Source organism: Falco rusticolus, chromosome 6 (assembly GCF_015220075.1).
Source record: "Falco rusticolus isolate bFalRus1 chromosome 6, bFalRus1.pri, whole genome shotgun sequence".
Classification (NCBI taxonomy): domain Eukaryota; kingdom Metazoa; phylum Chordata; class Aves; order Falconiformes; family Falconidae; genus Falco; species Falco rusticolus.
The window spans coordinates 78,974,043-78,997,699 of NC_051192.1; the positions used below are offsets into that span (position 1 = coordinate 78,974,043).

At 37.3% G+C, this 23,657-nt stretch overlaps 1 protein-coding gene across 47 annotated transcripts in view; it reads left to right on the plus strand.

The window, feature by feature from the left end:
• The window catches only part of RIMS1 (regulating synaptic membrane exocytosis 1), a 335,409-nt gene that overhangs the window by 94,546 nt on the left and 217,206 nt on the right, over positions 1–23,657 (plus strand). For 44 of the 47 annotated variants that reach the window (XR_005104930.1, XM_037392187.1, XM_037392189.1 and 41 more), the window contains exons 2-3: positions 19,261–19,474; positions 21,155–21,166. Coding sequence is in view for 46 of the 47 variants with exons in the window: in XM_037392187.1 (XP_037248084.1) it covers positions 19,261–19,474; positions 21,155–21,166 (226 nt within the window). In the remaining variant the exon portion in view is untranslated. The remainder of the gene's footprint in view (positions 1–19,260; positions 19,475–21,154; positions 21,167–23,657) is intronic. The other 3 variants (XM_037392194.1, XM_037392200.1, XM_037392234.1) reach the window with 1 other exon arrangement.

Consider the following 23,657-nt stretch of genomic DNA (forward strand, 5'->3'; position numbering starts at 1 on the left):
AAAACCGATGGAGAATGCCAACAGAGGCAGGCTGAGCTCTGCAATGCATATGGGAAGTTTGCTGGTGATGCCAGTCGTGATAACAGAGTTGACAAGGGGACGGTGGCCATGATGCCTCACCACTGCTGAAGAGCACATACAAGGAGAAGCGAGAGAGCTATTCATAGTGTTGGCAGCGATGACACCACGAGCAATAAACAGGAGTGTTCCACTTCAGTCAAGAATTCAAAAGCCTTTTCATGAACTTAATTAAGAAACTTTTCTGACAGCGGGGACACACTAATTGTCTGTTGCATCCTCGAAGAAGGAAATCAAAGGAGCTCTGCTCAAATTCAGGATTTGCAAGCAATCAAATTTCCTACCTGCCAACATTTGAAAGTTAAAAATAGGAAGTAGGGTGAAGAAGGGATTTCGGAATTGTTCCTAAGGAATTTTCCCTGGCTGAACACTTTGGGATTTAGCTAAGGGACATTAGTAGAAGAAAACAAGGATAAGAAGAAAACTCAGGAGCATTTTACTGCAGTTGACGGATTTTCTATTTGTTTCTTGTGGAAGTAAGAGAAAGGTTAGTTTTTTAAAATCTACTATGATTCACATTATCTAGAGTTTTTGACAGCAGGGGTGGAGAAGTTACATTAGAATAATGACAGCCTACTTTCTTAAGGTGAGACAGACAACTTTTTTTTTTTTTCATGACAAGAAGCCATTTTCTATTAATTTGAGAAGTTCTCAGTAGTACAAATGATCAAGGGAAAAGCATACACCTGAATGGCCAAGAGAATTAGTTCTTTTTTTTTCCTTAAGAATTTGATTGCCATTTTTCATTGTGTATAATATTAGTCATATAGGACTCTTCATCTGTAAATCCCTGAGTGTCATAAAAATGCAAGTTAGTTTTTGTATTTTTACTTACATTCAACAGTATCCTGTCAAATCTAATATGGAGTATCTTCTAGGAAAGGTGATATTTTAACTGGCTAATTACCTAAGTAACATGGGAATGATACAGCCTCTGTTGCCTTTACTCATCTATCTTTATTCCTTATAAACACAGATACAAACTGTATAGAATAAGAATCTATGAAGTACAAGAGTTGGTAAGGGATACCAAAGAAATAAGGAAATAATCCAGATCTGCAGGCATTAAGAGGTTGTTCAGGAAATGTATTTTAGACAGAAGGTACCCTAAGGAAGACACTGGCCCATGTTACAGATGGACATACTAGCACTGCTAATATGTGCAAAAAGTGAGAGCGTTAGCTAAAGAGTTCTGTTTGTTTGTACACGGGAAAAAATGGAGATGTATATTTGCATCCTATGAGGACAAGAAGACATTTCCCCCTTCGATAGTAACTAAAGAAAATTTGAGACAACACCTGCTTTTGATAAATATTTAAAAATAAGTAGGCCTTAGTTACTTGTGCAGAAGAAGACTAGAAGACTTGGCTGCAGAAGGCTTTGGTTGACTCATGCTTTTTTTTTTCTTTGTTAAATTTGGGAAATTAGGGAAATTCTGTAAATTTATGAGACTTCTGATATAGAGCTCGTATTCAAAAGGGGCACTCAAATGACCAAAGAGGTTGGGCCATTAAGCCTCACATTCACCCTTGGCATCTGTATTACAGCATTTGGAAAACAGGTAAAGGAAGGGCACAGTTCTTAGGGCATTATTTTGCTAAAGCTTGTTGAAAGGTCACAAAAGGTTCAGTTTACATTTAGAGATTTCTATCTGTTTAGTTTATCACACAGGAGATCAAGAGGTGACTTGATTATAAAGTAAAAAAACATTCACACACACACAGTATCCACTGCTAAAAGATTTTTGCTCTAGTGGTGAAAGGCAGAATAAGTACTGAGGTATGGAAGTTGAAGTGACTGTCCATGGAAGCGGGGCATCCATTTTTAATGGTGAGGGTGATTCACATAGGAGACGCGGATCTCTCGGTATTCTCCAAACAAGATTTGCTTCTTATCTTAAAGTTAATTCGTTACAGAGCTTCAGATCCCATCAACACAATGTTACACACTTCCTGAACTCCAGCACTCAGATAATTTTATTGTTACGTTCTTGCTCTTGCCTTTTTTTTTCCTCACCTCCCCCGCCCCCCCCCCCCCCCCCCCCAAGGGCCCATTTTCAAACCTGTTTACCTGAAGCTAGAACTTAAGTTTTTAATGTCAACATGTTGCAAGGATGTTAATGGGCTCATATTGTACATCTTCCTAAGTCAGGAGCAAGTTTCCTGAAGAAACTAAGTGATATGTTTTATGGTGCAGTAAAGACAGCTTACCTAGACTTACTGCTTTAACATATTTCATTGTACACGCTGATAATATTTCCAATATAATAGTTGCAACCAGTCCACTGTTTCTGTCATACATACAACCGATCATAACTCCCTGCTAATGAACCAGGTACTGATACAAAGTGTGCAAAGCCATGCTTCCACACTCCTGCAGGCTAAAATAGTAAACTTTCCAGTCTCCCAACAGTGTAATGGTTTGGCTGAAGAATCTATATGAAACGCCAAATTACCCCCCAGCTGACTTGACCTAACAAAATGACATAAAATAGGTTCCTTAGTGGATTTTATTTCAAACTTCTTTCCTAGGGACACTATAATTTGAATTCCTAACAGTGCTTCCTTCCAGTCTTCCTCACATGTATTTTGGTCTTCTTATGACCTGTGACATAAATAAATCACAATAGCAATGGCGCAATGAGCACAGGCAGATAATCCAGTAAAAAAAAAAAAAAATCTCCTACATCTCAGTCCTCATCACAGAAGAAAAAAAATCTTGTCTGTCCTTCAGTGTACCATATGGTAAGTCAAGTCCTCCTGATGCGTTAGAGTCAGCATTTCACACTAGTGCCATCCTAACAGGATGATTTCTCTGTCCTGTTCTTTGAATATTCACATAATACTGGACATACCAGGATATTCTTTTGATATGGCAATTTATTGAGAGGTAGAAAAGGTCAGAGTTGCTGCTCTCCGTGTATATATATATATGTGTATATATATATATATATATATAAAATTATTCCTTGTCAGTTTTTAGGTAGGAAAAGTGCTACCTTTCATCAAGCAAGGCAGATCTGTTGTGCACCATCATTCAACATGACAAATTTGTCTGGCAAATTGTACCTAACTTCCTACTTTTTGGAAAGCTGGCAGATAAGAGGCCACATCAGTGACATGGTTGGATGATGTCAGTGTTCAGGGCCCAGCTCACCTCTTTGCTGCTCTGGCTTTAGTTCAAGGGCTCGGTGCAATGCACAGGTGGCTTGGTAGGTGATTTTCTTTGAAACACAGAAAGAGTCTCAGTATTTGTACTGTTGGCCGGCTCCAGGAATTTTCTTGAAGCCTCCAGATTTTCACTTCTACTTCAGAAGTGCACTGCTCACTGTTCAGATTATAGCTGATGGAAATAAAATTTTCAGTTGTTCCACTTGGGTGGAGAGAGCTGATAAGAAACTGTATTCTTCTGTTTTGAAGGATCTCACTCTAGGCACATACAGCTTCACTTTCTGTCATTCTGTTCAGTTTTTAGAGAATCTTGTACAATGTGGTAGATAAAAATGTCACTTAAGCACTCTTGACACACAGCTTTGGATTTTACATCATGTACCCAAGTAAAAGGAGGGAGTGCCTTTAAAAAAACATAGCACAGAAGAAGACTACAAAATAGTGGTCCCATTCTACAACGTTCCATGTGGTTGTGAAAAATCTGTGAATTTGGCAGAAGGAAAAGTTGGTGATCACCAAACCCACAAGAACCCTGCTTAGATAAGAAGAGACTGCTGGCTCAAGCAATAAGAAATCCTGATGTAAAGGAGTGATGTTCTTCCTTTATATCTAGCTCCATCTGGAAATCCATTTTTAGATTAAGAAGATACTGAGCTATGACAGGAACTAAATCCTTATAGCTTTTGGCTCTCTAAAGGGCTAGCTAAGGGGAATGAAACATCTTTTTCTACAAGATGATCAGTAGAAGACTAATGCTATGGTTAGATCCAAGTAATCTGGAACAGATACTGACTTGGTCACTTGAAAAATTATCAGTGCTTCTATGGACACAGCTACACTAGTGTGTCAGATTTGTACCTGGAGTGTTCTGTGGCACTGGACCAAATTTTCTGGAGGGCTGACCTGACTGCACGTGATGGCTCACCAGCATGTGGAGTCCTGTGGTGGTCAAAAACGGTTGGGGAGCCTGAAGCTCTGTGAGTGCACATTGCTTAATGCGCTCTTGTGAGAACCACTGCAGAATAGCAGAAAAATATTAACCAAGGAAAACGTTTGCAGAAGCGTCTCTCTGCCAAATTTATGGGCATTTCAGAGTAGCAGGCAGAATTATAAAACAGGTTAGTAGACTTTGTGCAGTGTTTCCCACAGGACACTCACTCCTGTTATTTAAGATGTTATAGGTTTAAAATGAGCCCTAGGGGTTTTCTGTCAAGATTTAAATGGGAAGTGGGTTGGCAGAAGCTTTTCTTCTCTTCAGATCTTACCTATCATTAGTATGTCTCCTCAGGAGAGAGCCCCGGTGGATCTGCTAGATGTGATCAATGAGCATGTGGTTACTGAAGCATCCTCTTGGTTGTCCTTCTGCTGTGTTGTCCATATGACGATTTTCCAATATGCGTTATTACAGGAATAAAATCCGTATTTTGATATATTAGCAGTACTGAACCATGTGGACTAGATTTCTTTATGGGAATGTCTTTTCAGAAGGGTTTGGGCATAAATAGTAAGCTTGGGAATTAATCAAACTGTTGATAGAGAATGGGAAGGAAAGAAGAAAACCTGAATTTTTTTCTATAGGCCTTGCTGTGGAGGTTTAGATCAAAGGAAAAATAGTTGATATTAATTTTGGGCTCATACTTTCTGCTCAACAACTTAAGCAGGTAAGAGAGTTTTGCAGAACAATTCTTTGTTAAGACTGATTTGATTCTTAGTTTGTACGGTCTCGGTGAGCATCAAGAAGCAAGGATGCTCACCACAGAAGAGGCTCCATTTTTCTACTGAGAATAATTTCAAGCTCAAGACCATTTTCTTAAAACAGTTATGAACAGTGATATTTTGGGGAAAAAATAGGTAATAAAAACGTATAGAGCATGCTGTGGGTTTTCTGTCACAAATAGTATTCTTGAGAACATTTAACTTCAGTCAAGAGTACATTAAAAGAAGGAATTAAAATAAATCACAAATATAAAAAAGCCTTGAAATTTTTAATTTTACCATGTGCCCTACTTAAAACATAAAATAAAACCAGTTAATGTTCTCCTTTTCTAATTTTCTAATTCACTAAAATGCCATATGCTTTTCATTTGTGTTTACTTTGGCATCCTGAAGAATGAACAGAATTAAATAATGCTCCAGACAAGCTTGATCATTATCTTGTGTTCAAGCACTTTGATGGTATATTTAAAATAGATGTGTGAGCCTTTTTTGTTCCTTGTAATATGGAAATTATAAAGGAAGGTGAACAGGATGATAAATTAGAGATGCTCTCAGGAAGGCTGTTAAATTATTTTTAGATAGAAGACATACTGTACACACTGAGCCTCAGCTGAATATAATTAATTTGAAACGTTATCACTGTTGTGCTTGTTCTATTGTAATTTTTTTTTCCAGTTCTGCATCTTTCTGGCTCCTAACAAACCCCTCACTGTGAGATCTTTTCCTGTTTTGCACGTGTCCTGTTTGTTACCACCATATGGTAGTTAGAATTTCAGTAGCTTTGCTCTGTTTACAGACCACCGTGCTTTGTCATATTTTTGCTGCTCACCCTGTATTGCCATCTGATACCTATCATCTGTTTAACACATTGGATGCCAAAAATACTCAGATTTTTTTTCAAATGCATGTGTGAGAAAGACTGTTTCAGAAAGCTGTTTTAATAAACATTGCTCCAAAGTAATTTCCTGTTATGTTGAACCAGTACCCACACCTCCCCAACTTTCCAAACTTTTAAACAGGTGCCACCTGACTGAAGGGATTTACTGGAGCACTGGGGATTTTTTTTTCTTTTTTTTCTTGTGTGCATTGTACTCTTAATAGCAGACTGTAATGTGTTTAAGCATCCTTTCCTACTGCATGATTGTAACACAAACAATATTCTCAGAGTGTAGCAGGGTTTATTCTTACTCTGGTTGCTAATTGCAACTTTATTAGGGTTGCACTAAGTAACTGTTTTTGAAACTGATTTGACAGATAAAATACATTATGATTTGCAAGTGTTGGCATTAGCGATGGCTGATGCCATTTTAATCAAGCATTTCTATCTCTTGTGATATTGACACCAAAAAAACCACTTCACCAACTGTCACAACTTCATTAAATTTTGGGGGCAGGGAAAAAGAGAGTATGAAAAATGGTTGTATCACTGAATTAGAGATAGAGGAGCCTGCAGCAGCATTTGGGGTATTAGACGATGAATTTTTCATTCAGTAATACTTAAGATGCAAAAATCTTGACTTGTCTGGTGTTCATAAGCTTAAATTTTAGAACAGGTGCTCATAAGCCTCAGTTTCTTATGGCTTCTTAATGTGGACAAAGAACAACAGCAATTCACAGTTGTGTACACATAGCAAAGCCAAGTAATTCAGGGTCATCTTCTGCCAGTATCCCTGCATATTGCTGTGCAGGAGGTTTTCCAGACAGATTTGGCAGCTTAAAAGTGCAATTTTGGACAGGGTCAACTGCCTGTAAATGGTAGCTGATCTCTTAAGACTTCAGGTGGTCCCATCTGATGGGTGGTTGTTCTGCTCTCCACTGATGTGGATTGTCTCTGTTGTAGGTGGCTTGGTTGATCAGGACAAATTCTGCCTGATTTATATGATTCATTCAGTGGAACTTAGCAATGCTACTAATTAGTATTGTTCGGTTGGATAAATGGGCTTCTCTTTTATTTTCTCTCTCATGCACTGCTTCATTAATTTGTCTAAGTGGTTAGTAGTTCTGTGTTCAGAATAAGAAAGCTAAATGCTGGAAAGTGTGTTTGTGATTTTGGTTAGGTGCAAATTTGTGCCCTACTTTTAAAACCTCTTCCTTAAGATTTTCATTCATCTTTTTTCCTCCTCTCCAATCCTTAAATCCAGCTTTTCTACCCTAAACACCTTCCTACTGCCCCCCCCCCCCCCCCCCCCCCCCCCCCCTTTCAGGCTTTTTGCACTTTGTTTCACATGACTTTCACTTATTCTCCATGTTGTGGCTGGTTGGTTGCGATGTGATGACCATCCTTAGGGAAAAAAAAAGCAAACCATGCCCATGCTACCATATTATGTGATTCAATAAATTAATTCAATAAATTGAAGAGAGCACCATTTACATCTCTTTTGCTTCACTCTGAAAACAGATTACATTTTGTTCGTTCACAAAAATATTATTTTAGTGAAGTTTAGCTTAAATAAATGATACTTTTTTTCTATAATAAAATGAAGCTGATGGTTTTCATGAGAAAATAAATCATGTTATTCTGTACTCATTGCTTTAATGTATTTAAAGGGACATTTGCTGGCAGAGCCACTTCACAAAATAGTATTTTACTGGACAAATTTCCTATGGGGCTCAGAGACTAATGCTTCAAGGGTCATTTTGTGCTCTTTTTTAGTGAAATAGTGGCATTAAAGCATTTTTATGCCATCACGAGCTGACACAGGTCAGCTCATTGAGGAGACATGTTTTTTGTGTCTTTTATACAACATGTGGAAGAGAGTGCTGGGTTAGAGTCAATAATATTTAAGTAAAGGAGGATAATGAAGACATAGCTTACTCAGTTGATAAGGAAAAACAGTACCACAACCTAATATTGGAAATAGTCTGCTTTCTATGGCCTGTTATAAAACTAGAGTTGGGAATGTCTTGCTTTTTAGCTAACAAAGCAACAATAAAAAAAACCTAAAACCCACCTAGGCTAAGGTAGCACTGGTTTTATACTTGTTTTTAAGTGGGTTATATTCTATTGGTACTTTCAGTTATTCTTTCCCCACTCTTCTACATAAGTTTTTGGTTCGGTAGGTCTCAGTATCAGTGACAATAAATTCACGGAGTGATTTGGTACTTGTTCTCTTCATTAGAGGTCATTGCCTCCTCGCTTTCTAATCAGTACACTTGATTCTCGAGCATGTTGAAGCACACTTATTTTACGAACAGTGTTGTTTCACGTTTCTCTGAGAAAATACAGAGCTGTTGATTTGGCTGGCGAAGACAGTAATTAGTTTTCCTCTGCATCTTGACAAAATTTTCTTTAAGGAACTTTCCAGCAGTCTTTTTTAGAAGGTTTTATAAAAGGAGCTTGGATCTAGCATATTTAGGGCTTGGTTTTTTTTTAATAAGCAACTGTGTGTGTAAATTACTTGTATCTGCAAATGCAGTAGTGGAAAGGGACATGCCCTGTAATCTTGCAAATGGTACTATCATGGCTGGGCGTCTCTGCAATCTTTGCTTTCTGCTATAAACCTGTAGTAAAAAAGTTCTTTTGTTATGCTATTTAAAGAAAATAGAGAATGAAAACATTTCATTGAAAGAAAAAAGGCAAATTAACCTTAGTTGATTGCCTTTAATATTTCTGTCTTCTCTTGGTGTCAGGGCTAGCCCTGTTTTCATAATTTTAAGTAAGCCTTGCATAAAGGTTATATAAGTTTATTTTTATATCTGTCATTTATTGGATGAATAGACATTTGTCTCTAAAACAGCTGGGAGAAGGAGAGAGGACCCCTAATCTCACTTCCCGGTTTATCAGGGGCTAGCTAAATTGTAAGGGTGTTGCAAGTTGCAAAGATGGTCTCCTTGTTGTGGTTTGATAATGTGGGTAGGCAGCAGGTAGGAGACAATTTCTCAGGTCTCTTTTTACAGTGGATCTTATGGAAACTGTTGATCTGACAAATTTTAGAGAACTGAAATTGACTTTTAAAACAAAGGCTATGGCAAATCTTGTTATTTTGATTTTCAGTGAGAAAAGCCTTTTTCCAAGAGGCACATATCTCAGTTAAAGTCACATGCAAACAATATTAAGTTTGCACCTTGAAAAATCCTAGGATTTTATTTCTTAAAAAGCTTGGTTTTGACAGTGCAGTTGCAAGAGCAGCTTAGCTCCAGCTCACACTTCCACTGCAATGAATGGTTTTAGCACCCTCTTCCTCAGCTTCTGATTCTGCTGCTGCATTTTTTTAAATCCATAGGCATTATTGCAACTGTGTGGGCTCAGATTTTTTTCCTTCATTTGAGTCTAACCCCATTCAGTTTATCGGACTGGTGCACTGTGTGGTTGGATGCATATTCCTGTCCCCTGGTCATTATGGCTGGTTTTCCTGCAACAGGTCTTTCGTGAATGCTGCAGGTAAAATAATATATTAATTTACTTCTGTAGTTTTCATGCACGAGTAGTTAGAGCAATCTTAAAAAGGCTGAATATGTTTATAGGTTCTGTGTTTTATTAGGTAGATAATGCTTGTCCCCGAATGCTTGTTTTAGTGATTCAGTGAGAACAGGGACTGCAACATAGTGATATTTGCATAACTTTTGAAGTGGTTGTGTTTGGTAGAATTCAGGGTGCTAAGAGCATTACATGTATGAACTCATGAAACTTTTTGAACTCTGTCACTTGAAGCTGTTGACAACTCTTCAGGGCAAACCAGCTGCTCTCCTGCTCCACTGTCTGTGTTAAGTGAGCTGAGTGGTGAAGAAATTCAGTATGAAAGCGCAGCAGAGCTGTGATGGTTACGTGAGATGACCGATATTGGTGAGGTTGTCCACACAGGTAAGAGGTATATAAAAATGCCCATTCTGGTTAAGACCAAAGCATTGACACATTGTAGTGTGTTCTCACCACTCTTCTACTGGCTTTGGCCAAACTGTCTGTGTACAGCACTGGGAAGAGGAAGCCTGACAGAGAGGGTCCTGGTGACTTTGGGGTCTCCAGCATCTTACCAAGTCTCTAGACAGAATACTGTTTGAGTAGTCTGCTGTCTCTGTGGAGGTCTTCAAGGTGCTCTGCTTGATGTCTCCTATGATTAACTGTTTCTACAGTTGATGCTTTTTCTCTTAACCCCCTCTACCTCTCTCTCATTTCTCTTTTTCTTTCTTTTTTCTTTTTTAATTATTTGACTCACATGATTGTTTTCCCAGTTTTGTGGTGGCGTTGAAAGTGTTTAGCTCTGTCCCCCTTCATTAGGTCATGCTAGGGCTGGAGAACCAACGCTGGGCTATTAGGGCTGCTCAGGGAAGTGTAAAAGTATAAGGAAAGTGGGTAGACATGTCTCCTCTCTGCATGATAGCACTTCACGTACCTTTATATACTAGCAAAGTGCTGAATTGACTGTATTAGGGCACAGGATTCTGCTCACCTGGGAAGCTGGCAGTAGTAAGATGAGAGAAGAGTCTAACCCATGGGACTGAGCTTTGAAGTTCAAACAATAGTTGGAAGGGCAGATGCTGTAGTTAAAACAGGATAGTAAAAGATGTAGAAGGGCTGACCACTTAGCAAATACGGCATGGTCTCTGCCATGTGGTACAGAGTCAGTTGCTGCCCTAAGGCACAGAGGCCACCTGCATGTTAGAAGCATGCTGGACCGTGTTCCAGGAGACAACAATAATGCATGTCGTACCACAACTTGTCATTTCCTTAAGTTTTGTTGAATTTGATGTTCAGATGTGAGTGGAGAAACCATTGAGAATTATGGTGGTTGCTTGCAGTTTTTGAAACAGCTGTTTCCAATGGGCTTAGGGACAAATGTTTATGAATATTATTTTAGTATGTATGCTTGTGCTGTGACCTAGAGGTCTTCCTCATTTTTGTGCAAGCCAGCTGGGACATCATGAATAAAGGTTCATGCCCTGCCCTAGGAGCATGCGTTTCCAGATCCCAGCTCGTAACAGCAGTTGGGTGAAAGGGCTTTTATCTCCTTAAAAAGGCTAAGGAAAGGCCACAGAGGTTCCCAAAATTGCAGGAGCTCTAGGTTCTGAGGTTTAATTGGAACAGAGCAGTACTGGGTGAAAAGGTGGTGTTTCCCTCCTCTCTCAGTCTTGTTTCAACTTTTGGGCCTGTTAAAACCTTGAAATTCCAGATAATTCTTTACCATTTAAATGTAACAATTTTCACTCAAAAAACACCACGAAACCCCTCCTAATGGCACTGAAACACTTTTAATGAAAAATAAGACTAACTTTTAGAACATAAATTTCTCTGCACACAGTTACCGTAAAGCGTAGTCATGTGAGAGAACGGATCATTTTTTTAGCAGTAGTATTGGTTTCCATATTTTATGAACTCAGAATAAAAAAAAATGAAAAAAAACCTCAGCTGATATAAATTATTTACTATTTTCATAAAAGCCATGACATAAGAATATATGTTTTTAAATAAAGAAGGGATAAACATTAATTATTTTTTCTGCAGAAGGCATTGATTCCCTCAGTACTAAATATATCTCAGTGTGTAAGTTCTTTTTAATGTAAGACATACACAGTTTCTTTCTGAATTCCTCAGCTAAGCCTTTTTTAGTACCGTTATGCATTGTTTGCTTAGTTATCTGGTTTCTCTTTTGTACCTCAGAAAGGGTAACAGTCGTTTGGGAGGAACTGTGGGAAGCTGGAATGTAAATTCCTTATTGTAGATCCTGCACATTTCTGACTCACAGTTCTTCAGTTGTGTATGGAGGAAGTCTGCTTGTGGGCTGTGGTTACTTAAAAAAAAAACATAAAAAAAATACAAGTATATGAAAATAAAGTTTTCCAGTAACCTACATTAGGAAACTTCCAGGAAGCTGAAAAATGACATTTTATGCAAGTTACTTAATGAGCTCGAGCTTGCAGAAAACCTGCCCTTAGTAAGATGTTAGCTTGAAAATGACTGTTACTGCTGCTGAAAAGGCACCAGATAAGAGCCCCGTGAATAAATCCTCTGCTCTGACATGATGAGGAGGGGAACTTTCTAACTTAAGATGTGGAACATTTTTGCCTCAGCCTGTACAGGTCTCGCTAGCATGCTGCCAGGTAATATGCACTCGATAACGGATTAGATGAGGGAAATGGAATTAAGATAACTTGTATAGAAGGCAAAAGTATCTGTTACATGTGAAGAGCTGTTAATTCCAGCAGTGCTGGCCGAGTCTAAACTCCCATGTGAGATCTGTCAGTGAAACCTTTGTCTCAGCCAAGTCTGAACTTTATCATGAGTCCCACAATGAAATGCTTTATGATTATGCTGCTGCTGGTTCCTGCTGTCGTGGGTATATAGGAAAATACCAACACTTGTTAAAAACACTTTGTCCTTCATGGACATGGGGAAACGTATGAGTATATTATATTGCCTGAGGGTGAGAAACCAAAAAAGTAAATGACTAGAATCATAAAATGATTAAAAGAAAGAAAAAAGTAACCTGATGAATTTCTGAATTGTGTTGGGAGATTTTTATTACCATATTGCCTGGAAGCACTTCTCAGGGACTAAACCCTTCTGAGTGAGGGTTTTTATGGACACAGAAAAAAAGTCAGTCTTTGCCACAGGGGCTGCCTGCATTTTAAGTATTCAGCAAATAATAAAACAATCAGAGCAGACAGGGGAGTCTGTCTTGTCTGGTCTGAGAACTAAAAGTTTTAACATACCAGTAACCTAATTTTTGTCCAGATCTTTGTAGGCATCAAGGCAAAAGTGATTTTGAAGGAGGATAATGGTAGGGTGTAGTTGCTAATACTCCCACATTAGGGGCAATAAAAGGGGAAGACCACAAAGATTCTTGCTTCAAAGTTTAGGTCAAACAGAAGCGCCTCAGTACTGAATGAGAAATGATAAGCGAGGTAGAAATAGGCTGTGAAAGTCTTTGAAGGTGAAGATAAGGCCTTTATGTTTTATGCAATAGAAAAGAGGGGTCATCAGAGAAATACAGAGAGGTAAAATAAATTGTACTTGTTGCAGGATTGTGATTAGACTATTAGCAGAACAGGCTTACACTGGCAAGAAAAGGAATTGAGGGATGAGCTGATGATAGCTGAATGTTTAAGCTGGATGGATATGAAATTAGCTAAACTTTGGGGTTTTTTGTGCATTTGTTGTTTTTTTTTTTAATTTGCAAAATTAATCTCTGAGGCTTATGTAGCATTTTGAAGTAAAGGTCTAAACTGGTGTGAGTCCAGTGTAGCACAGTAGTTATTGGTCCCAAGTGGCAAGCAGAATGGAGGTGGAAGTTAAGGTTTGCTGGAGTTAAAAAGGAGATCTCATCCGTGACAGGAGTCGGCAATGCATGCCAAACCCTTCGGTTTGGAAAGAAGGAGACAAATGTGAGGTAGAGAAATACGCCTGTGAGTTACAAGTGTGATCATATTTGTGTTTGCATCAATAAAACAGGGAGGAAGTAGAGAGCATGTGGAAGAGAAAAGGCTGCTTTCAGAATTTTTTTAATTTTTGTTTGTTTTATTTACTATTAAAAAGAATGCTAACAACAGAACTTGGTAAAAATCTTACTTATGAAAAAATTGTCTAAGCTCTGTGTGATTTGTGTTTGTATGGCATGGGTGAACAGGGCAAAGGCAGGCATTTTAATAAGCTTTTTTTCATACATGCAATAGCCACTGGTGGATAGTTACTTAAGGCTATGTCAATGTCACTTAGAAGGTGGCACTTTTTCTGCTAACGTGAACTCATGACAGGGCATAGTATTTTTATAACGTTACATCAGGTGTTTAAGATTCCAAGATTGAATCACTGGGAGAGTGAAAATGCAATCTGTAGTGCCATCTGCTGGATTTGTAAGTAAAATAGTTTCATACTACATTTAAAAATAATTTAAAAGGTAACTGTGCATAAAGATGACCCAAATCTTTGGCATTTTTAGAAATCTACGCAGACAGAACATAAATATGCAAGTGCACCATTTTGTCACTTTTTAATCTTCAGTGTATATGTGCGAATATTTCAGATAGGTAACACTATAGGAATGTGAAAGTAAAACAGCAAAGCAGTAACAGTCTGTTAATAAAAAATTACATTCTTGGATCGTAATTTTAATGTCTGCTTAGTGGAGTATATATATTGCAGAGTATAAGTGTACGTCTTGGGCCAGCTCAAAAGAACCCAAGATACACCACTTCTCAAAAGATACACAACTTTCTGGTCAGTCAATATTATAGCTTACCTTAATGTTAATTGTCTGCCAACCTAATGATATCAGTGAGCTGTCTAAAAAGTTTAAGGTATGTAAGCTGCTTATCACATGAACATCTTCCAAGGCTTACAGTTTTTAATAAGTACACAAAGACATGAGTAAAGCTTTGCAGAATTGCCTATCAGTAATTTTTTTACTAGTCACTAGTAAACTAGTCACATTTACAATGTCAATGTAAAGTACTGAATATTCAAATGCAAATGTGGTACATGTATGACACGCAGCTAAAGCAGGGTTTTTTTTGTCAATTGCCTTTGAAGAAAAAAAAGGAAGAGGAACCTACTATGTTTTCTTTGGGGAAAAATAACTAGAGACCTCAACATAGGTTGAGGTATATGTATACTGTAAAAGTGAACAGGTTAAGTCTTTCACTGTACACATGAAAACTGTGTATTGTGTTTTGTCTTGCACTACCAGCGGTGGTGCCGCCAACCTCTCATGTATGTGTGGTAAAGTCTTGAGGCTGATGTGCCTCTCCATGTGGCTCAGTCTCTTCCAGAACGTTAACGACAGGTTTGGTTTTAGTCATATGAGGTTTGATGTGCTCAAAGATTCACCCACTGCATGATCTTTTTTTGGTCACACAAGACGTGCCACCTGTGTGAATGTGAAATAGCAGGCACCCCCACCAGCAGAGCCAGCTGACGTGGAGGAAACTGTTTTGTTAAGAGAGGTGTGAGGTCTGCACAAGTGAAGTATGGCCGTAATGTTGGAGGAAGCTTATCTTTCGAGTTTCTTGACTTTTCTGTGCTATGTTCTCAAATGTATTGTTGGATTTGTAGATATTATCCTGTTGTTTCTCCAAGAAGAGAATGGTTTTAATCCTGTATGTGGAGAGGTCTTTCCTGTATGATAAGTAAGTTTACTACAGTACTGAAGTCTCGGGTCATCAGATGACGCTGTCGGTGATGTGATCAGTTCCAAAGGCACAGGCACTTCTTTCTGTGTTCCTAGCAAAGGATGAAACTCCACTGTTGTGGTTTAACCCCAGCTGGTAACTAAGTACCATGCACCAACTCACTTACTCCTGCGCTGCCCCCAGGGATGGGGAAGAGAATCGGGAAGGAATGTAAAACTCAAGGGTGACATAAAAACGATCTAATAACTGAAATAAAATAAAATACTACTAATAATAGCAACACCGACTATAATGAAAAGGAGGGAGAAGGGGGGAGGAACAAAAACCAAAGGGAAGGGATAAAAGAAAACAAGCAACACACAATACAGTTGCTCACCAGCCACTGAGTGATGCCCAGCCAGTCCTGAGCAGCTATCAGCAAGCCCCAGCCAACTTCCCCCTGTTTAGATACTCACCATGACATTCTATGGTATGGAATATCCCTTTGGCTAGTTCAGCTCAGCTGTCCTGGCTGTGTCCCCTCCCAGTTTCTTATGCTCCTCCAGCCCTTTCGCTGGCAGGGCCTGAGAAACTGAGAAGTCCTTGAGTTAGAAGAAACATGCCCTAACTAAAACCATCGGTGTGATATTAACATTTTCCTCACACCAAATTGAAAACACAGCACTACACCAGCTACTAAGAAGAAAATTAACTCTATCCCAGCTGATAACCAGGACATCACACATAAATGTTATAAAGAGATGCTCTTGGAGGTACCCAAAGTTTTATGGCATTGAGGCAGTATGTTAAAAAGGTAGATCAATTAAGCAAGAAATGTGGCTAGAGTGATACAGAACAAAAATTAAGGGACTTCTAGTTCAGCAATATTAAAATAATTAATGATACAATATTAAATATTTTAAATATGTAAACTTATGAGAATTTTAATGTGTTTTTACATCTACATCTGGAGGGGATATTTTTCTCATTAGTTCAAATTTTGTATCAGATAGTTCTTACTTATTTTCTTATGCAACAGCTGCTGATAGATTTGTGGATTAAAGGATCAAATTTTAAGGAACAGATAAATAAATACATTTTCTTTTGGGTGGGATCAAAGATTTGCAGTTTCAAGTCAAAGGACATTTAAACTGAGTAAAAAATGGTCATTAACTTTATGTACTGTTTGCTAAAGTCACCACTACAAAACAAACAAACAAAAAAAAACCCTAAACAAAAAAACCCAACAAACCCTAAACAAACAACAAGAAAAAGCTTTTACAAAATAGTATTATGTGAAGGTATTTTTCTCACTTAAGTATTTTTTTCTATTGTAAAATATATTTTCAATGAAATATGTTGAAGGTAAAGATTTCAAACATAAATACTAATTTTTAGTGAGAACATTTGGTAGAATTTTTATGGTCAACATTTTGAAACTAAATACTGAATTTTACTGTATTTGTTACTGTATTGTACAGTATTAACAGACTAAGTCCTGTTCTTACCTCTGCCGTCAAGAGTGGTTCCAAAGACTGTTTATCACTATGGTGATAGGTGCTTTATATATATAAATATATAATATATATATAAAAATATATAATATATGAAACTTCTCCAATCTGACTTACATATGGCCAGTGTCAAGTCCTGGAATAGTTTCCTCTATTTTTTGTTCTAATCTTGTGTTTTATTCATTTTCCTGTGATCTTCGGAGGCTGTGTAAGTGAGGAAACCTCCCCTTTTTGGCTCTAGCATTGACCTCAGTTGTAGAACTAGATGAATTTTGGGGTGCATGATGAAAAATGGTGTGTATATATACATACATTCCTCTTACATAGTAGCCTGCTTCCTTTCTCTGTTGAAATGATTGAATTGATAGCTGCCTCAAGGGTCCCCCAAACTGTTACATCATAGGATGTTATTAAGTCTTTAGCCTAACCTTTAGGTGCTTGTCTACATTAAGGAATATTTAATATACCTAAATTTTCCTTGCATCTGATGAAGATGTGTTCTGTAGCCTGAAAGATGAGAAGCAAACCTGAAAAATATCCACCTATATTGTAGTTCTTGCTTAATATACTTCTGTGTAAGACAAAACTGGTGAGAGGGATTTGCTGCCACTGTTATAGAATCGCCAGAGATACAGAGATCCTGTCACTCCTCAAAAAGGTGGTGAAGGTGGTTAAAACCTTGCAAAAGAAATAAGTGAACCAGCCCTGCCATGGGTTGGGTAAGATTCTTTCTGCTCTGTGAATTCTGCAGCTGTTTTCTCCAATTCCATTCCTGCTGTAGAGGAAGTGTTAGGATTTCTCCGGTAACGCGGGGGATGACATACAAGATAAGCACTTGGTTTCAAATCCCTCATCGTAAAAAGGGTCTTACGCTGATGCAGAATGTAAGAAATTTACAAATAAGTGATACATATTTATAAAGAAGTGAAATACCCTCTCACTTTAATTTTGCTTAGTTGCTAGTATGTTCATCCCTTGGTGCACACAAAAGGGCAAAACATCATTGTATTAATACACTTCCTAAGCTTCATATGAGATTAAAAAAAAAACCAACAACAGATGTAGACTGTCTAATTGGAAAAGAACAGGAAGAGGGGCAGTGCTTGCTGATACCTTCCCGTTCAACATTAGTGAAGAGCCAGAACTTTTAGTCTTGCTATAATGGAAGTGAACTGAATTTAGTTTCCGTGGTTCTATTTTTTAATGGATTATTTAATGTAATAAAAAAAAATACCTACAGACCTCTCCCATACTTAATTGCATTCGTTATGCTGGTTATTACACAAATTCCTGAATGTCTTTAATTGGGTTTTTTTTGTAAGTGAGCAGCTGTGTAAGATAAGTTAAATCATAAGTGCAATCCAATGTGTCCAAAAGTATTGTTTGTCCAGTATTTTGCCTAATTCTTTTGACCTACTTTATCATCTTACTCAATACCACGAAGGTTTATTAAGCAAGTTAGTAAAAAATAAAATAAAAATAAAAAAAACCCCTTTGCTTCTCTTGCCAACTTTTTGAATAGCATAAAGTATTAAGTATAATGCATTGTGTTTGTAGTGAGGAGAAACAGATTTTTTCTTAGTTTTTGCTGTTGCTGCATCCTCACTAGAATATCCCTCTGCGAAGTCATGGGTTTTACTATGAGAGTTGGTTGATTTATGTAGTTACAAACAGTGGTATTCCTATCCAAATGGAATATGTGTATTTTATCATGATTCCTGTTAGCTAAGGTGAATTATCACTTTCTGGGCTTGAATATCATCCTAAAGTAAAAATATCCACTTCACCAAAACAGTATGTCATATGAATAACACTGATTACTTGTATTTTACATTTCAAAACAGTCCAGCACACACACACAAAATCCCACAGAAACGCAGAGTTGTCTCACTAGAAGTACATTGGTTAAATGGTGTGAGTCTCAATGCTAATTAAGGGAGTGGGTAGCTCAAAGCAGGTAGTGGAGATGAAGGATATCATCAAGACCTTTATAGATAACACACCTACTGTTACCATTATTAAACTCAAGATTCACTGTTCGTATTAATAATCTATTTAGCTGTTCATGATTTTTTTAATGTTATCCATGGAGATGTAGAGTTGAAGCAACATCTGGAAATATGGATGAAAAGCCTGAGAGTTCCACATAGCATGGTGAACTGTTCGACCTTAAAGTAGTCTCTCATAGTGAACAAGAGAGACTAGAATAGCTTGTTGATACGTAGATTTGACATAGAAAATTGTTCTCAGGTTCTAGTAGGGCCAGTGTGATTGTAGAGCACATTTTGAAATATTTAAGTTATATGTGTTAGTAATTTAGGTTTTGAAAACAGAAGTGTGACGCGAACTGAAGATTGATTTGTATTTTTTTTATTACACCTGTTGTATAAATAACGTTGTTTAAAAAGCAATGCAAACTTGCTCAGGCAATTATATTTCTGCTTTTATTCTGTACATGGAGATGGTTCTCTTTAATACTGTGTATTTTTTTGCCATCTTTTTATATTTGGATCAGTTTCTGGTCAAGTGAAATGATTTGTTCATGAGCTTTGAAGTAAACCTAATAGGAATACTAATGTGTATTATTTTTTTCCTTTAGATGTATGTATTTGATATGAGGTACATTTAATACTGTGAACGTGGAAGAATGTTAGGTAGAGTTATAAACTGAAACAAAGAAATACACAGTAGTAGTATTTCTTCCTATTCTTGCTATATAAACTTTTTTCTCATCTATGCAGGAGGTTGCATCAACAATTTGAAAGCTATAAAGAGCAAGTAAGAAAGATAGGGGAAGAAGCCCGCCGTTACCAGGGAGAGCACAAGGATGATGCTCCAACATGTGGAATCTGTCATAAAACAAAGTTTGCAGATGGTTGTGGCCATTTATGCTCTTATTGCCGGACCAAGTTTTGTGCTCGATGTGGAGGTCGTGTCTCTCTGCGATCAAACAATGTAAGTCTTCTGATGTGTCCTCTTAAGCAAAAACCTCCTTGACATTGTCACGCTGCAGATTGTTCATCTTAAGTTTGGCATTTCATGCTCCATTTTACTTAAGTGTTTCATTCATCACTTCATTATGAGGTGTGCATAAAGTAAAATAATGTATTTAATGATTGTGGAGATACTTAGGATTCACAGAGTTAATTTTTAAAAAAAGAATACATAGTGTATAGGTCTACTTGAGTGATGGCTTGAAGAAAACATACTTGTTTTTTACAGAATGAAAGAGGAAACCCTTTTGCTGAGGTACAACTTCACACTGATAAATTTTTATTGAACTCTGATTTAATTTTAGATTTTTTAAATAGAGCTTTTCACATACATGTATACTTTTCTCTTGAACAAAATCAGTCAATTTTTTTGGTTAGAGTAAACCCCAACCACTTCTTTTACCACAGTGAGAGTATTACGTCAATTTATTTTAAATTTATTTAAAAAGTAAACCTGTATATTAATCTGGATTAGGTATCCTGCTTTCAGGAAGGTGAGATAAATCTTTCTCCCTCTGATCTGCATGCAGTGAGCTGCAGTAGCTGTCCGCGAAACTGAAGGGTATCTGAGAATATTCTTTGTTCAGTCCGTCCCTTACAAGGAACTGGCTATTCACTTGTACATGAGCGGTAGGATCTATATTTGTAAGACCATTATCCAGTGACTGTTTTTGCCTGATCATCTAGGATTATGGTGTGTTATAAAACATTTTACAAATATCCTTTTATTGCATTAATAGTTTTGTTATTTATCATGAGATGAGATAACTTTCTCATATGTCTTTAAGGTACTAGTCTTTTGTAGGGAAAATGCACCGATTTTCTTATTATCAATACAAATTCAGTTAAAAGTGGTCATGAATTTTATAGCAGGTAGTCACATTCTCGATGGAACTAGTTTATGGCCTTTTCACTTTCTTTGAGGTAAACAACTGAATAGGGTTCTGAAATGTCATGTTAACCAAAAAAAACCTGCAGAAGAAAATGCATTTCATCTTTATTTTAGATGTTTTCCATAGCCCTGGTATACCTGTAAGTCCATTGAATTAAATTATATGGGTGTATTGGACAAAATTTTGCATACAATCATATTGTAATATAAATAGATGCATTTCATTGTATCACCTGCAGGTGGTGTCATTAAAGCAAGTCTATAAAGATATGGTTTACTTTGGTATGTTATCTTATACTATTATTAGAGTGCATATGATAAGCTGTATTAGAGACTTGCTCTAAAGATACAGTTTACTTTGGTATGTTATACTATTATTAGAGTGCATATAATTCAGCCTATCTTTACTCAGAAAAAAAACTTAAATATATTTTAATTAATTTTCACCCACTGTTTCAAGCCACAGAAATGGAAAAGTGTCCATTCATTTGTAACTTGCCTTTTGTTTGTGACATTGTTTATGCCTCTGTGGCTTATGGTGGGAAAACATGTTTTCTACATATGCAGTAATGTCATCTTTTTATTTAAAGCTTTTTTTAATTTGAAATTTTATGTTTTTATCTCTTTGTAGAGAGTTACTAGAATTGCATTTCTTTGAAATCTGTCTATTAATACTTGCCTGTTTTATTCTTTTTCTCTTCTTTTTTTCTTTTCTCTTTTTATTCTGCTTCCTTGGATGCTTTCCCAAAGGAGGACAAAGTGGTTAGAATCCATGCTTTTTATCATTTATTATTATAATGTTGTTAGTTAATGGGGAAACATATGAATGTAAAAAATGGAGCTGAAATTTTAAAATCATCAAAAAGGGAGGGGGGGAAGAACAGGAATCCTAACACCCAGGCCCTGCCCATCTCCTAGCTGAACATACGCTTCAAAGATAGCCCAGCAAGAAAACCCAAGACTTTTTTCAAAATTAGGACAATAAAAGACATTAATTAAGAACTGAGAATTATTAATAGGCTAAAAACTAGAGGAGGTATTAAAGTGTAATAAAGCTTTATGTCATAAAAGTGTCTTCGGTTAACAATTTGATTTTGCATGCAAGGTCCTTTCATCAGCTTCAGGAAGTCTAGTATTTTAATTGCAATTTTACATTGATTTACAAGGTTTGCTGCGTTTCACTTCTGGCTGCAGCAGAAATTTAGGGAATTCTTGTGGAATCAGCTCTTCGATTTACATTTGGGATAATACGCATAGGCAAAGTATAATCTCTTAAAACTGGATATAAGTATAGTCAGCCAGATGGAGTGAATCCTTTGTGAATGGGTAGTTACCATTTCAATAGTCTGGAAAACTTTTAGGATCAAGTACAGGCATATTCATGACTAATGCCTGTGCCTTATCTGAAATAGGTGAGAATAGTTCCCCATTCATCTCTTCAGCCTGTGCAGGGAGGAGGGGGTGGCAGTACCTGAGCAAAACAGTGCATGTCCACTTACTGCCTCTTCTCAGGCTGGTCTGCAAAAGGTGATATTCCAGATTTTAACTTGGAGACGTAGGTAGTAGGAATTAGCCAGTTTCTCTGGCACTTCAGCTGAAATGAAAGTGAAATCACTACAATCCAGTGTAGTTTTTGACATGTGGATGATGGTGTTACACCCATATTATGAAGTGGTAGTATGCCTCAATTTACACCATAGCATAGCTGTAACGTGCAATTTAGTACTGTGCAACACCCAGAGAAAATGATTTCTATCATCACACCTGCATATTGTCGCCTGCATATTGTCGTAGTTTTTTCCTAAGGCAGTAGTGTTCTGAGAGCATGGTTGTTTTTCTAATGGCTATGAAATATAACTTGTTACGGCTTCCTTCCAGTGTTTTCTGTGTGGTGCTCTGAACAGAGTGCTGAAATAATCCAGGACTTCCAGATCATTTCCATTGTTTTCATCCAAATCACTTTGGATAGAAAGAAAGAAGTTTCAGCTTGATGCTTATTTCTTACTAAAGCAGTGCATCACTGATGCGTCCACTGGGGTGTATCAAAAGGTTAGTGCATTTGCAGCAGGGTCTTCTTTAGGGCCAGAAACAGCAAAGCTCTTAAGTGCCAAAAGTGCCACTTACATACAATTTAGCCATCTAGGTTTTGGAGAGCAAGCTAGGTGAAACTCACCTATGTGCTTGAGGTACCCTTCACACTTCAATTCGGAACAAAAATTTTGCTGGATAACTGAAATTGTGATAGTGTCTGCATACAAAGATTGTTTCTTTGATGATGTGACGGCTTAGGTGTTCATATTTGGAAAATGTAATTTGGGATCCAGAAAATAGACTTCACTGCAGTGAAGTGCTCTGAAGATGTGTCCTGAAGACATAGCTGACTCATTTGGTTTGTCCTTAAGTTCAGTTAAATATATCCTTATTGTTTGCACTTGCCTTGGTTTAGGTTTTGCTTTGTTGAACTCCAAGCTTCCACATGCCAAGAAAAAGGAATCAGAGGGATAGTATCCAGTAATTAGTCCTGATTGTGTGAGGAACATGGGGAACTTTTTCATAAAGTACAATTGCTTTAGCAGTGCCTGAAAGCTAATGGAATATACAGAAAGCTAATGGAATACATAGAATGAATTAATTCCAAAATATTAATATATACCTAGTAAATACCATCTTTCTGCTATAATTTATATAGAGCAACAAGAGGAAAATATTATTTGTTAATTATTTTCAGTGGCTCAACATTCCTGACTACATATAGGGGCAAACCCTTTTTGAATGGTGAGTTTAATGTTAGTAAAGACTTTTCAAACATGTTTATATGAGCCTTGCTCTCACCAGATGAATTTTTACCACAATAAATTATACTAATATTAAAACACATGCACCAAGTTCCTACAAGTTAGGGGTGCCTCAGTTGGAGGGGATGATGAAGTGCGAATTACCAAAGTGCCAAGCCCAGGAAGAGTCAGGCATTATCCTAGGTTCAAAGGATTTCCCGTAGAGTTGGAGAATTAATATTAGTGAGACCTCACCTGGGATGTTGTGTACCATGTGTTAGCCATCTTTGACAAATACAAACTTTGATAGGCACAAAGAAAGTCACACAGAGGACGATGAAAGAAATGGAGAGCTGCTCATATGAAAGAAAACTAAGAGAGATTAGGGGAACAAAAGCTGAAGCAATTGTAATTGTATCTAGAAGCACAGTAACTTTAAACAGTATGAATAACCTTCAGACTAGAAGACGGTGAATACC